Source organism: Aptenodytes patagonicus, chromosome 6 (assembly GCF_965638725.1).
Source record: "Aptenodytes patagonicus chromosome 6, bAptPat1.pri.cur, whole genome shotgun sequence".
Classification (NCBI taxonomy): Eukaryota; Metazoa; Chordata; class Aves; order Sphenisciformes; family Spheniscidae; genus Aptenodytes; species Aptenodytes patagonicus.
This window is the reverse complement of record NC_134954.1, coordinates 22,824,000-22,840,239: the sequence shown is the minus strand read 5'-3', so window position 1 is coordinate 22,840,239 and position 16,240 is coordinate 22,824,000. Positions and strand designations below refer to the sequence as shown.

At 43.9% G+C, this 16,240-nt stretch overlaps 1 protein-coding gene across 3 annotated transcripts in view; it reads right to left on the bottom strand.

Annotated features, from left to right (window-relative positions):
• Window positions 1-414: 414 nt before the first annotated feature.
• VEPH1 (ventricular zone expressed PH domain containing 1) overlaps window positions 415-16,240 on the bottom strand; it is a 94,455-nt gene continuing 78,629 nt past the window's right edge. For 2 of the 3 annotated variants that reach the window (XM_076341471.1, XM_076341472.1), the window contains exons 14-15: window positions 5,449-5,585; window positions 415-717 (exon numbers count right to left, since the gene is read on the bottom strand). In XM_076341471.1, the coding sequence (XP_076197586.1) occupies window positions 481-717; window positions 5,449-5,585 (374 nt within the window). In that variant the 3' untranslated portion in view covers window positions 415-480. The remainder of the gene's footprint in view (window positions 718-5,448; window positions 5,586-16,240) is intronic. The other variant, XM_076341474.1, reaches the window with a different exon arrangement.

The following is a 16,240-nucleotide window of genomic DNA, read 5'->3' as shown; positions in this document are numbered from 1 at the left end:
AAGAAGGAAAATTACCTTTTTACAGACAGAAAGTGATTGCGGAAAGCAGAAAGTCCTTATGCGCTTGAATGCTCTCGGCAGTGTCTAAAGCCACCAAGACCTTATGCATCTCAGAAGCAAAGGCTGAGGGGTTGAGATCCAGGTTTGTTTCTAACCACGTCTCCTGGCTTGCAGGCCACTAGGCTGAAGAAAAACCTGCATTTCACATACGGACGTGGAAGCTGCTTCTACACCAGCAAATGCCAGGGATCGCTCCCGCATGGTGGCACTCCGTCACCTGGTAGTGTCATCGAGGCATTAGACCTCTCGTGCTGCACAAAACTCTCCCTGGCCCATGCCAACAGACGGTCTCCCCCACGGTTTTCCATGGCCCTATTTTGGAGGTAAAAGAGTTCCATGCCATGGCATTGGGATGCTCTGTGCCAGAGCGGTCCCAGACACGTTTGGTTTGCTGGCATGGCCACGGAGGTGCCAGCAACTCTACAGGTAAGTGGTGGCCTCTCGGCTCTCCCGCTCTCTAGCCTGTGCGACAGCGACATTGATGCACTGAAGCCACTCCTCGGCGTTCTTCTCATCTTTGGCCTTGAAAACATACGTCTTGCTGTCCGTGAAGATCTCAAAGGCCCGGGGCAGGCTGCGGTCCCTGCGCTTCTTTGCCACCACTTTAACGCTCTGCACCTTGTTGAGCTCAATGGGGCAGTCATCGGGGTCGTCTTTCTGAAACACAGGGAAGACAAAGAGAACCAAGTTCATCCGGTAGAGCTTCCACCGTCTTAATAAGCAGTTGATGTCTCTAGAGCTGGGCTTGTAAACATTGCTCATGTGGACAAATGCACTGATGGGGACTTCCCAAAAGAGCCTTGGGGGAGTTAGAAACCCCCCTCCCGCGCAGTGCCATGCTCACCTACTGAACACCATCAGGTTTCATGGGGTGTCATGGTATGCTGCACCCAATGGCCAAGGGCCCACAGTGATGCCCACAAGCTGCCCCCCCCCCAGCATCTGCACTTTTTAGTTCTAGCTTCAGCTATTAATATGGGCTTGGATTTTCCTTTCTCTGGCTTTTAATAACGGTCATCTTTGTTAATGGAGCCACGCACAACTCGTGCCGATGGCAAATGCTTCCTGGGTACAAAAATCAGACAGTCCTCAGGGACTGAAGAAAGCTCTCTTCTCTTAAGCAGTGATAAGTTGTTCCCCTTCTCAGAGTCTCCACCTGAAAATGGAAGCAACAACTCCTTTTGTTGGTTTTTGAAACAGGACAGATACCTTGAGTCTGACCCAGAAATGTGAGGGAAATCATGGCATTTCTCAGTGGGGAATGGAGAATATAGGATAGCTCAGTTGCAATTTTGTTTGAAAACATATAAAGTAGGTATGTCTAGGAAATCTTAGTGTCATTGTAAGAAATATGATGCAGGAAGCTAAGACATAGTTGTACAAAGTCATGGAAGTTTCCTGCAGGAGAAGAGATTTGTGAGCTCATAAAAAATGTACGAATTGGGTCTGCAGGTGAGAAGTTTAAGCCCAAGGCCCTGATTCCTCAAGAATATTTATGTTTCTCCTCTTGAGCTTCTTGTACTTTTTACCAAAAAGAGTAAGGCAGAGTTTCCAAGAGCTTTCTGCTCCTATCATACGGGAAAGGTCTGGACTGATCTGAGTGAGATTTAGTGGTTAATTATCTTGCAGGAGCTGAGCACAACTTGGGAGAAGCTGTGGTGTGGGAACTGCTGTCTCCAGAGCTGCTCTGCCTGCCCTAGCTTCATCTGCTCTCCCAGCAGGCCAGGTCTGAAATGCAGGACCAGAACTGGGCAGGGAGACTTCTCTTGCAATAATGTCTCAGTCCTTCTGGGAAAGAACCAGAACCATTTTACTGTTCTAAGGAAAAGCTCATCTGAAAAGACCATCCAGAAGAAGTCCCAAGCCCAATGGCTGTGTGTGATTCCTCTCTGGGATTTGATAGTCCCCTACCCTTACCACCGATGTGCCATTTTTCCACATCCATAATGAATACCCAGGATGAGTTTCCCAACTTTTGGAGCTCTTCTGTGTTGCATACATATTTGCAGTCAAGGTCTCCTACATTCCTGAAGTGCCATAATCCCTGGGCAATCCCCTCCTTTCTGACTCAAACCAGCATTGAAGTCCATCCCTCGACCACAGCAGCTTTCCAGCAAGAGAGGCTGGCATGAACCCCTTGGCAGGGCCACTGGCTGGGTGAGCAGACAGACCCCTCCGGGACACGAGAGGTCCCTGGGCTGCGGATAGCAGTGACAGCGCAGAGCCGTCGTCTTCCCAGCACATCTCCATCCCCTGGCGTTGCTGTTGCTCGTTCTGGGACAGGACATTTATTTGTCTGTCTCATTCATTTTTTATCAGGGACCCCGTTCCAGACCTGAGAGGTTTTCTTTAAATGGATAATTTCCCACTGAAATGTTCAGTTCTGGCCAAACAACTTTCCATGAACAATGAAGTTCATCTCCAACTTCACATGGGAACAAATGTTTCCAGAGCCATCACTGATTCCCTGTGCACAACCACGGGACCACAGCAGTGGCCCACCCTCCCCTGCTTCCACAAACACTGATTAAGGCTTTATCGACAGTATTAAGCTGGCTCTGCACTGAAATCTCATCTGGGATAAACATTATGAAAATTTTATCACAGAAATTGCAAAGCAACAATAGACTTGAGAACCAAAACTTTGCACCCTATGAACCAGACCCTGAGACTTAGAAGCCTATCCAGCAAAAATTATATAGTCCGTTCATTACCACACAGCGTTTGACCTCAAGTTGCTAAAGAAAGTTGATTGTACCCTAGGCACATTTCTGTGGAAGGAGTTTACCACAATTTTCCAGGAGTTTAGGATGCAGCTCTTTTTTGGACCTCTTATATTTTGCTTTTCTCCTGCCTCCCCTTTACCCACTGGCCATACAGTTGCTTACACAGAGCGCATATTGTCCACATGGTTACTCTGACGAAGGGAAGGTTCATGGTGGGGCTCCAGGAATAAGCAGGCACAGCCAGCTGGCCATCTTACAATAACTCCTCTGTGTTAGGTTTGTATTTTTAAGTGAGCAGCGTGTAAAGTCCAAACACCCACGCAGCACCCAGCCCTGCTCAACAACGCCAGAGATGATGGGGCAGACCTGTCATGCTCAGCCAGGCAAGCACCGTCCAGCCTCGAAGACTGTAACAAGCACCAGATGCAGCTGCATAGGAGCCTCTACCACCGCTTTAGCCGGCCACAGCCTGTAGCCTGGCATCTTGCAATGCTTTCGGCACTGGTACCCAGCCAGTGAGATGCGGGGCTGGTCATCCCTCCCGGTGCCAGAGGTGTGCAGGAGCAGACCTCCTGTGGGATGTGAAAGTCACACTTTTATTGTCCAAACCACTTCTGTGAGGCTTCATACCTCCAGCCCTGCTTAAAGGGCTTAAAATTTTCTGTTTGGTGTTTGCGATAGTCAGACCAGGGCACGTGTGCAACTTAAACGGGTGGGCTCAGGGTTGCTCCAGGCTGCAACCTAACAATGGTTAACAGCAGGACTTTACTCTCAAATTTAGGCCAAAAATGTAGAAGTAACAGGATATAACGCACCAGCTTGAAAGACTGATTACCCAGGTGCAATAACCTCGCCGCTGTCCCCAGGGGGCTGGATGCCAGCCTGCTATGCTGACAAACCAGTCCAGGTATTTGTGTTCAACTTTAAAAAAATGCAAAGAAGCCTTGAGTTTGCCAGTTAGAAAAGGAAAGCTAATCTATATGAATTACACTGTTGAGCAAAATCTGCTGTTCAACAATCTAATCTGCCAGCTTCACCCGCCTGCCACGCGTTGCACATTCCCCACGTGAACATGGGGAACACTGAGAATGCAAATCCAAGGAGGCGATTTCCGCATGCTAATCGCATCCCAGGAGTAATCAAGGTATTCTGATGTGCCTTATGCCTGGCTTGTTTGGAGAGCTAATTAAAGCCATTCTGTTAAATAAATTTCTATAAACCAATCGACTTGCTAAAAAATGACAATTTTTCTGACACTCTTTCAAAAGGGAACATCAGCCAGTACTGAGCTGCAGCCGTGGTACATGTATGGATTAAAATGTCTTTAGAATCTCAACCAAAACACCAGAAAAAGTCACCAGAAAGTAAGGAAAAGGCTGTTTCAAGAACTACTTGCTTTCAGAAGGGTTGTATTGTCCCACGAAAGGCACATGTTCCTCCTCGGCAGGACACCCTGTTGTATTTCCTATAGGAAGGGGCTCAGGAAGCCATTTAAGAAGCTTAAAGAGCTTTACTAGGTTTCTATAAAAATAAAGATTATTTACCAGAAATACTAAGGTTTGGCTATAGTTGAAAGATGCTGCTATTTTTGGATTATCTAAGAAAGAGCTCTTGTAACAAAAATAAATAGAATATTTTGCACAACGTTTGATAATTCTCATTGCAAAAAGCTGAAGAAAATTAGTTTCTAATAACTGAGAAGTAATAACTAACGAGGACTGGATTAAATTACCTGCCCTTCCAATGCCCTGGGACACGCTTGTCTCTGAGCCCTATCAGTATAAATTTCAAAAAATTTCACAGAAATTTCAGCAGAATTTCTCTGAATTTAGATGAGGTTAGAAGTGAAAGCAAAAAAACCTCCATTCCTTTGGGAGAAAAGTATTTTAGCATCACCTTGCTTTAAACACACTTGTTATTTCCTGCACAAATAACACCAGTTATAATGCTGTCATCTCAGGAACTGTTATTAATGTACAAAGCAGGCAAGACTTTCAAAAAAGATGAACAGTTGCTTGATTTTGGAGACTGCCCTGAGGTGTTCAGAAGGGCCTGACTTTCCAGATATGCTGAACATAACCAACAACCCCGAACACTGCTGGTCCCATGAAAACTGGGGACCCAGAAATGACAGCTCACTTGCAGCACGTTGGCTGTGGCTGCTACACACCTTGCTGTTCCAAGCCATGCACTTTGCAAGTGGAAAAAATATATTCACCTGAGCAGAATTTATTGAATTTGTGTTTATTCAAGGAAATAAAGAATTACTGGTCAAGACTGGAAACTATTTTTTAACCCATTGTAATTCCTTCAGGAAGGGAAGTTTTTGCAATATCCGAGCAGTGACCCTGGGATGCCTCGAGGCAGAGGGGATGATGCTCTGGCACAGGTCACCAACTAGTAGGGTATAAATTACTGAGACATGGGAGTCGCAGTGCTGAGCCCTGGGCATTTGTTGCCTGAACAAGAACCACGCCAATCTAACACTCTTGAAAATCTCACGTTCTTGATCCAGAGAGAAAAATATAGCTAAAGCCAGTGATCAACCCCTTGGCTGGAGTTAGCCATGCGGCGTACAGAGACCATGGGCAAAGCTGAGCGGTAAAAACCTCTAGGAAATGGTGTTGGGGAGGAGAGAAAGAGAGAAATCAAATTGACTTACGGATTTTCCTTTGCGAAAAAGCAGCTGGTTGCCAGCCAGAGTGAAGTAGCGAGTTTTCCACCTTTTGATAAACTTCCACCGGACTTGCTTCTCTTTAAGCTTGCCTTCAATCAGAGGTTGGCCATCCTGATTTACAACTGGGGAGGTGAACACACAATGAGGGGGTTACTTCTGTCCTCCCTTTGCCCCAGCGGAAAGCCAGGCTTCCGCTGCGATGCAGAAAAGTTTTTTTGCAGTTTAGCTGTGTCAGCTCCAAGACCACATTCCTCCTGACCTCAAGCGTTCAGCTGTCACTTCAGAAAGACATTTCAGCCCTTAGTCATGTTTTGCTTGGGAGGCCTAGCAGATGGAGCTGACAGCTCAGACTCCTCTGTCCATCACTTTTTCTTAGCCATCACGTACTTATCCCCACCATTACGCCTCCCAGTTGTTCCTCAGCCCTGCAATAATAATTTATAATTTCATGGAATTGAAAGTAGGCATTTATGTTGTCTCTGAGGCTTTAATCCACGCTACAGAGTTCAATACAGTTATATTCCTGCTGTGCAGTATTTTGGACAAGAATATTTTGAGGATATCACTCCATTAACCGCAATAGCTTACTTGATTGCAGTAGCAGCCCTATGGAGAAGGAATTAATAGCCAGAAGTGGGATGTCCGTGTGGGGCCGAGAGACCCGGCACCATCCCACTGGCATGAGCGCCAACCTCTCGTAGGTAATTCCAGCCCAGAAATGTGACTTTTTGCTGAGAAAGTGGTTGGTAAGTCCCAGGGCTTTGTCTCCCAGGCATGACCCTTCCCTTCCTCACCCTCCTGAGACACAACTCCTTCTTCCCTTGGAAGAGGGATGTGCTTATTATCAGCCCTCCCTTATCCAGTGTTTGAGCAATAACCTAGCCCTGCATTTTGTAGAGGTGACTCCCTGTTACATCTTTATTATCTTTTCTAGTTCTCTCTTCAGGAATATTTCAAAAGTCATTTAACTTTAGCAATCCATTTTGCAAAAAATAATCCTTACAACAAACCCAGAGTTACTTACGTCCTGTAAATCTCACAGCACTGACCGGTTGGGAATGTGATGTTTTCTACCGCTTTTGCATTTCTAAAATGACACAATTTATTTTGACATCTGGACTGCCAAAGGCCAGAGCAACTCACAGCTCAGCCCTCAGGGACCCAGTGTCCATCCTTCTGCCTCAGGAACAGTCAGGGTCTTTTCATTATGTTACCCATTGAGAACATCGATGTTTTTACCATCTTGTGGCAAAATTAACTTACAAACTATTAGCGTGTCATTGGCCAATAACACTGCCTCACCTGTATCCTGGGCGGTAAGAGCTAAAACAGCATTTCTGCCATGCGTGCACGTAAATGCCGTCCTTACTGAGCCTACTTTAAATACAAGGTGGGTAATTCTGCCCAAGCCAAAGACAAGGAAGGAGGAGAAGGAGAGACACAAAAGCTTCTGTCCCCCATGATGACCTGTGCTACAGCGCATTACCCAAGAATAATCTAAAATGTAATTAAAAATACATAGTATATAGTATAGAGTTCAATAACTGTAATGACTGTAATCGGTATGGAAGCAGAAATACAGGCACACTCAGCTACCTTACCTTCAGCTCAGCCACTTTCCAGTCCGTTCATCTTCTATAGTGGTCTGAAAAGTGGCTTCAATTTGCCTTAGAAAAATAACTTATGTTTGTCACTATAGATTTTCCTTCAATCAATTCCCTTAAAAATAAAAACCAAATAAAGTCTCTAGGAAAGGGAAAGAAGCCCTTCTTTTTCTCTTATTGCAAAATTATTGCTATATTTAAAATTACTTTCAGAAATCAAAGCACTGCATGAATATTGGGAAGCCTTGTACTTTCATTTACAGTGTGTTTATAAGGTTGTGGCCACCTCTACTGCCAGCTCTCTGACCATGGTGTTCACCTGTGATCAATATTCACTGGCACTTACCTTGGCTGGAAGCATGAGAGGTTTTGGGAGCTGGAAGAGCGTTCCCAAACCTTGCATGCAAAAAGGAATTTTCCAGCACAAGAAAAGCCCAGCACCCAAGGGGATCACCATGGGCTTTAAACCGCGACTGCAGAGCAACCTCGAGCCGCTGCCCTTCACATATGGAGCAAACAATTTAAAAATTCTCTAATACCACGGCTGGGTTTCTTTTTCCTTTCTCCTCTGTTTTTACACTGATAGACAGGACATAATGGATCAGATAGACTGAAGAGCAGTCCAAGGCGTAAGCAGTCTGAGAATGGATGTTTTTTGATGTGATGTTTGACTTGGAGCCCTTCCCAGCATCTGTCAGATGGTCAGTTATCCCCTGGCTGGCCGTATTTGCATACCTTAGCATAAAAGTTTATCCAGTAATGCTTTTGCTTGAAAGTGTTTGCTATCGTTTGTGCATGAGCCTTTCAGAGCCCAAAATGCAGTAGGTTGGTGTGATGCTGAGGATGCAAGGTGAGCAGGGTGGCCAAGTGCAGCCAGCAAAGGTAGCACCTGGGGTTTCAAAGGCTTTATAGCTTTTTGGACGCATACCTCTCTTCACTACCTCCTGTCTGGTAGAGGAAAAACAAACAATGCAAATACAATGCATCAGATTTAGATAAGGAATGTGTTTTTTCCCCAGCTGTGCTGGTTTTGGCTGGGATAGAGATAATTTTCTTCATAGAAGCCAGTATGGGGCTATGTTTTGGATTTGTGCTGGAAACAGTGTTGATAATACAGGGATGTTTTAGTTACTGCTGAGCAGTGCTTACACAGAGTCAAGGCCTTTTCTGCTTCTCACACCAGTGAGTAGGCTGGGGGTGCACAAGAAGCTGGAAGGGGACACAGCCGGGACAGCTGACCCCAACTGACCAAAGGGATATTCCATACCATGTGATGTCATGCCCAGCATATAAAGCTGGGGGAAGAAGAAGGAGGAGGGGGACGTTCAGAGTTATGGCGTTTGTCTTCCCAATTAACGGTTACATGTGATGGAGCCCTGCTTTCCTGGAGATGGCTGAACACCTGCCTGCCGATGGGAAGCAGTGAATGAATTCCTTGTTTTGCTTTGCTTGCGCGCGTGACTTTTGCTTTACTTATTAAACTGTCTTTATCTCAACCCACGAGTTTTCTCACTTTTACTCTTCTGATTCTCTCCCCCATCTCACCATGGGGGAGTGAGCGAGCGGCTGCGTGGTGCTTAGTTGCTGGCTGGGGTTAAACCACAACACCAGCATTGTTTATATTGGCAGGGAGGCAGGCTTTGGGGGTCTTCAGTGTGTACTATTTCAATTTCCTCGAGAAAGACTATAAATATTTCTGTCTCTGTAGATAGGGAGTTTTTGGAAGGAGATGGACTGAATGAAAAGGGGGATGGCCAAGTTTCAGCTTTGATGGGGAACTGCAGCTGTGATTTCCACAATAAAAACAGGTCATGCTCTGCTCCTCGCAGCCCACCGCATCCCTAGCTCGATGCAGCAGCTCTTTTCTGTGTATTTTCATGCCAGCACCAATGTGTTACACCACCCAGCCTGGCACGGGACAAAGTAAACCAGATGCTTCCTTTCTCCCTGCATAATTTTTGTCACTGCAAAATAGCACAAATTTACGGGGAAGCTGGTTTGGGGCTGCACCCATGTCACAACATGCTCTTTAATGGGATGGAGACACATTTTACAGGGTGCTCCTTAAAAAAACTTCGTAATTGTGTTAAATATTGTTCTCAGAAGTACTACAGATACATGTTTTCACTTGTTTTAGAGATTTCCTCAAGTGACAATCTTTTCTCCCCAGCCTTTCAGACAGGCGTGGCCAGAGTGGGGGCTGTTTTTAAATAAATATTCAGTTTATGTGAAAATCCTGGAAATGGGACCAAGAAAATGCAAAGCTGAGGGGATTTAAAGTTTTCCTTTGCCATAAGGATGTTATGACATGCAGCGATGTGGTGCTTCTGCAATAGCTCTTTGCTGAGGGTGGCCACTGGCAGCCTCTGTCCTGCCTCTACGCCCTGGTCTGCTGCTGGGGGTGTGCACAGGAACAACACTCAAAATGATGGATCTGGGGCTGGATATACTACATCTGGGGTGGGGCTTTTTAAACCCTCTGCTGAACAGGCTGTGCAGAAGGGGATGGAAAAGCCCACAGGGAATCTCCCTGCTCTATGGCAGGGAAAACTGAAACAGGGCAGACCAAAACGCCCAAACTCCATACATCCCTCTGCCTCCCTGATGTGGGTTTCTGAAGCACTGGTCCAGGGCAGATGCCTTTGTGAAGGAGTCTTGTGCCATGCGGTCTATGCTGAATTTACACTCATATAAAACACGTAGAATTAACTACCGATGAATCGATGGCAAAAACATCCTGCATAGGCACGCTCCCCATTTTCTAGACAAGAGAAACAATATCCTGTGGCAAAGCTCCCTAATAACAACTAACCCTGTTCAAACGGAGCAGAAAGCAGCTGAAATCCAGCTCATGCAGGTAACAAGATGCACACAAGATATCATCAAACACCACTGAACAAAAAAGTACTGGAGGAAATAATAATCCATTTTGAGCAAGGAAAAAGCTGGGTTTTTTTCACATAAAAAAAACCAACTGGGTTCATCAGACTTGAGATGAGTCTTGGCTTTTTCACCCAAGCAGGACCGTGTGGTCATCTCTGCCTGTGGCTGCGCTGATGTCCTGTTAGAGGGGACACCATCTGCCAACAGCAGCTTCATGGGGGAAATGTACTGGGAACAGAAGGGCTGTTTTTCTTTCTAAACAGCTTTCTAAGGCTGTATCAGATATTATCTGGCATTTCTACAGCTGAGATTTGCTGGGATGCCCATAATGGTCATCCTTAAGAGTCATTCCTCTTTGGGAGCTGAGCAAAAGGACAATCCCATAGGGCCGGCAGCTTTCTAGCAGGTCTGAGTACAAGTCCTTGTGCTCTTGTACCAGCCACTTTATCTTCTGGTGACTTTGTTCCCCATTTATAAAATCAGCATTATAATTTGTCAGATTTGTGAGAACAGATAAAAAGTTTTAAATTTTTATAATTAGTTTTAAACAACATCTAAGCTGATATTTTGCTTATTGTGCAAATGTCTCATCAAATTTCTAACTTAATGATGTGCAGGGTAATATCCCTGTCATTCCCATAATTTGCCATTCACATGTGCACTTCCTTAGTGGAGGATGTTTTGTCACCATGAGAATATGCAGTTTGGTGTCAGGAATTTACCATCTCAGTAGCATGTGGGTGATAATAACAGGGCAGGGCTCCATACCGTCTCTCAAGATGAAGTGTCAGAACCCCTATGATAAAGTCTACCCAGTGAGAGACAGAGAGCAAAAAGCTGTGAATCTGAGAAACTTAAACCAGCAGCACCAAGTAGCAAGCTTTCCTGGAGTGTGCATAAAAGAAAAAGGAGAGAACTTCACTTTAATAAAAAATGACAAAGATAGGACAGGAAAAGAATTTTTACTCCTACATGATAACAATAAAGAATTCATAATGTGCACAGTGACTTTCAGAGCATTACAGCTGTATAAACATCTAGATAGAGCAAACGAAGGACTTGCTATGAAAAGACAATTGCTCAGTGGTTGGGTGTTGTGCATCTGCCTGGCTGCTGGTCCCACAGGAATGGCTTTGATACCAATTCCAGTGCAGTAGGAACATGCTTTAACCCAAACTAAGAAGGTGTAAAGCACAAAAAGTTCAGGACCGGGAGATACCAAGATGGTTGGTGGTCAGGAATGCAACATGAGAAAGGAAGTGAATGTGCAATTTTGGCCTAAAGTGGATTTTTATGGTCAAAATCTTTCAAAAACAGGATTTACTAAAGAAATGCTGATGTCTCTTTAAGCACCCGGTGGCTGGAAGCAGTGCTAACAGAGCACTTCTTGTGTACATCCACAAAGAAGCCCATGGGGAATTCTGATGTCAGCTTCCAAAGTTGTCGTAATGAATCTGATGCCAGTATGTCTGAGGGTCTGATTAAAAGAAAAAGATTTATGAAAGATAAGAATGAAGCTCTTTTCCAATATTTTTCTAAGTTCTTTTGCTTATTTTCATTGTGGTTAACTTCACAGAATCAGAGAATAATTCAGCTGGAAGGGAGCTCAAGGGGTCTCTCATCCAACCTCCTGCTCAAAGCAAGGTCACCTACGGGGTCAGACTAGGTTGCTCATGAACTTATCCATCCAGGACTTGAAAATCTCAACAATATCTCTAGGCAAGCTGTTCCAATGCTTGATCATCCTCATGGTGGAAAAGCTTTCCTTTGTAGCCAGTCTGAACCTCTCTTGTTCCAATTTATGCCTGTTGTCTCTTGCCCTCCCACCACACACTGCTGAAAAGAGCCTGGCTTTATCTTCTTGGTGATCTCCTTGTAGTTATGGACAGACTACTATGAAGTCCCCCTTGAGCTCTGCCTGCACCAGCCCTTGTTCCTCAGCCCCTCCTCACAGGGCAAGAGCTTCAGTCCCCAAACTTCTTGGTGGAGCCTGTCCCAATCCTTATTGGGACTTCACTCAGTCATCACTGTAGCCATTGAATGCCTGCTGTGTGCAAAGTAGGAGTAAGCGCATGGAGCTCTGTTAGCAAGGGGCATCATGAGTAAATCCGTACTGCCTCAGAAACGCAGAGCTTTACTCTTCTGTCTGAACTCTTCCCAAAACCAAATCCAGTAGCTGGTGACCCCCCACTGCTTTCCATGGCAGAGCAGGATTATATGAAAGAAGCATCTGCACTTCTAATGCAGTTAGAAGATTTTTTAAAAATGCAATCAGCAATGCAATTGGGGTGTGTACATTCCTTATACACATATTAATTATTGGAAGATTATGTCTAGTTTTGATTTCTTCACCTTGCCTGAATAAGGACAAATTAAAAGACTTCAGAAAAGTGATACAAGAATGATTTAAGACTTGATCTTCCATATGATTATTCATACCACGGGAAACTAATGAAGTGTATTCTCCTTAATTTGCCCAAGCAAAGATCAAGGTGTGACATGATGAAGTCTACGAATAGAGATTTTCTGCACAGCAGGGCAGGGCATAATGTGATGCAGTGTTTAGAGATAGACTAGAAATAAACCCACATTTTAGCAGTGTGGTTAAATTACCTGAGCAACAACTTAGGCATGTCATGGGTTCTCCTTCACTTGACTATTAAAAATCAGGTTTAGACATCTTTAGAAAAATATGTAAAAGTAATACTGATCAAAGAGAAAACATTTCCTTCATATAAGCATTATTGGACTAGATTCTTTGACTATTGTTTTATAGAAGGTCAAACTAGGTGATCACATCATCTCTGGGTTTGAAATCACTCTGTGGGGTGGTATACTGACATGTATGATGAGATCTTTAGCTTGAAAAAAAGAGTGAAAGGATTCGAAGGGTTATATTTACTACATATTTGTCATGACTTTTTTTTCTGCAGAACACAAAATAAAGCTAAAAATATTACCCAAACTCAGAATGAAGAATTATTTACTATAATTTCTATTGCTTCTTAAACCATCTCAATAGAGACACCAACTCCAAAATCAATTTAACCCTGAATAGTACCTGTTGATGTAAGTGTCCATTGGAATTATTTTCTATTAATTGTATCTTGCTTTCTTTGCAGAACTACAATGCATCAAGCTTTAAGTAGTTTGGGTACTGAATAAAAAGTAAAAAACCCTCCGAACTCTTCCAAGACGAACTCAAGACAGATAAAAACCAAAGCATTAAGTCTCGCATTTGCTGAAACACAAAATCATCCACAAAAATTCAGTCCAATCATGAATGATCTCAATGATAATAAACTGCTCTTAACTTCAAAGAATGGAATGTGTGGGTGGCAAGCGGACAAAGATAAATGCAATTAACCTAAGGGAATATGGATTCAATCTCTCTCATTAATCATCACATTTGGTTTTGTTGAAAACCTGGAAAGGACACATTACTGAATGCCACTTTTTATAATTTTCAAGCAAGCATTATAGCTGGGATATTTCAGTTCACTAGATAATCACCACTGCTAGCAAAAGATAAATGTATTCAGAAGTTAATATGGTGTAGGCTATTCTGAGTGAATTGCCTTTTTAAAGAGGAATTCATAAAAACCCCCTCAGTTTTACCTGAATCATTGCCCATGAGCACAATGTCTTTTCTGCAGCCCACAGGGATTACTGCAATTTCTTTGTAAGCCTCCAGAATAGGGAATGTACTGCAATTCCCTCTCCGGCTATCAAGTGGTTTTACTGAATTTTTTTGTGCAAGAGCTTGTGAAGCCAACTGTCAATACAGGAGGTTATGTTGAAATAAAGCTCTTAAAGGCCAGCTTTTCCTAACAAGAGGCACACACTGCATTTACCAATATTTCAAATGCCTTGTATCTGTGCTTGAATGGTCATCATTTAAAAAAAAAAAAAAAATAGTGTAGCCTGGTTTTCCAAGCACTGAGACCAGCTACACTGTCAGGGCACATATGTGTATTTGAGCAGATGAGTAGGATTTGTGCGAATGCTCGTCCTGGGTGGCAGGAAAAAATAATTTGGGATGATTTAACAGCACTTCTGGAAAAGTGTGGTTGTATAAGAGATGCTTTGCAATCAGAAGAATGCATGAGAAATATTCAAACTTTCTCTGGGTTAATTGCCACTTTGAGTGGCATTGCCTAAGCATAACTGCCTCTTTCCTCACAAACTCAGCCTCCAAGTGTAGTCCAGCTCTGAAAATCCTCCCAGCTACATCCAAAAAAACCCATCATTGATCTGGTATCCTAAGGCAAGTTCGAGGCTTTAAGGCATAATGCCTTCCTAAGTCTGGAGGATAAACGGCATCTTGCAACATGGCATCCAAAAAATGCAACAAACCCCAACATTAACAAAAACCAAAAGACAATAATAGAAAAAGAATTTGCCTCTGAATTCCTTCTTTAAGAAGAATTTGGTTGCTAAACAGCATTGCTGAGAGGGAGAAATTACTTTCTTGTCTCAGAAGTATTTGAAATTTCAAAGGGTCTGTCCCACTGTGGAATGAAAATAAAAGATGTTTTACAGCCTTTACATTTCTTACCAATTCAAGGAGACCTCTGAATCCTCTTTCTTGTCTCAGATCTTATAAACCCAAAAAGACCCTGGAGTGTCTCCCACTCTGGTATGACTTTTCCCAGCTGCCACAGCTCTACATCACCAATACTAAGGTGAATTTGTCATTCACCTGCAGATTTTTATTCCATTGAGCACTATCTTCCATGTTCCTTTCCTACACCTGAGCTTTTTTATGATCCATACAATACTTTATTTTCTTGGGATTCTAAAGGCTTTTAGAGCTGAGAAGCAAATCATGATATTCACAATGTGCCTTTCTTATAAAATTTTCTTTCAACTGAGACAAAGAGAGTAATTGCTCATAAAAAGGAGAGTTACAGTCCAAAAATATTCTGTGCCTAGTTCCTCCTGTTCCTGACCATCCTCAAAGGCATCCCTGAACTCTCAGCTCCAGCTCTAAAACAAAGGGTAAATGGTGATTTTGTAAGTGCTGACATTTATTAAATTCTCCTACCTCCTCTCCTGGGCTATGGCAGCAGAGACAGCCCAGTGGCTGGGCTGGGAGGAGGACAGGCTGAAAACCTTTCTAAACAGGGGAGAGGCAGGCAGACCTGTGGGCAGTGATAACCCTGCAAACTCCAGGCACCACCTTCGGTGCCTTCAGTGCTTGAGGAGGGAAAACCTTCTTCCAAATGTCCAGGCATCCTCCATGCTCTCGAGTACTCATGGTATTCAAGAAAAAGAAAGCAAAGTCTCAAGTTATTGCATCTGCTGAGAAAGTAGCATTTCACTTAACACCTTAATACTGTATTTGCATTTTTTTCCATTGGGCTTTAGTTGACATCATACAGATACAAGCTAGAAAAAAAGGTAAATCTAAAAAAAATTATTTGTTTTTCCACTCCTAGAAGAGGCAGTATAATTTACAAGGGCCTATATAAGTACCAGCATATAGGAATGAAAGTCTAAGTTGTACCCGGACCTGCTGGGCAAGCTTGATGAGGGCAGATGCCCCTCGCCCAGCTGGCCAAGTGCTCCCACACTCGTACATCTCCACGCAGAAAGGGTTTTGGCACTTCATGGGAAGGACAGAACTGCTGCACTGCTGGGTGGAAACCACTCAGGCTGGAGGGCAGAGCTTTGAATATATTAACCCCTTCCCTTGACCCCCGTGTGTAAACGGAGAACTGTATTTACACACTCAGGGAAGTGGGATCAGCACATGCATTTCATTGCAGCCTTTTCACAGCAACTAGAAGAAATGGTGAACCCTCGGGAGCGACGTGACCTTCTCCCTCATCTCTCTGGGATATTGCAACACCAAATCTACAACCTACAACACTGCGATGTGGTTTTTAACCAGCCTGAAACAATGATGAATAAGTGAGAGGCGGCATGCCAAACCCCCCCTGCCACAGGCACTCCACAGCAGCCGTTGCGCTCCCACTTCATGAAGACCATTAGCGTCAGGCACAGTATACAGTTTACCCTACTCGAGATGCCAGTTCAAGTGCTCTGCAAACAGACTCAAGAGCCTCTTGTCAGTGATACAGAGATGGTCCCCACTTTTGTAAGCTCTTGTACTAACCAAAGAGTACTGAAGAGCTCACTGGGAATTGCTGCCTGCTGTCGCAGTCTTTTATTGCTGTTTGCCTTCATTTCAGACCCATTTATCATAGAATCATAGAATAGTTTGGGTTAGAAGGGACCTCTAAACGTCATCTAGTCCAACCCCCCCTGCTGTGGGCAGGGACATC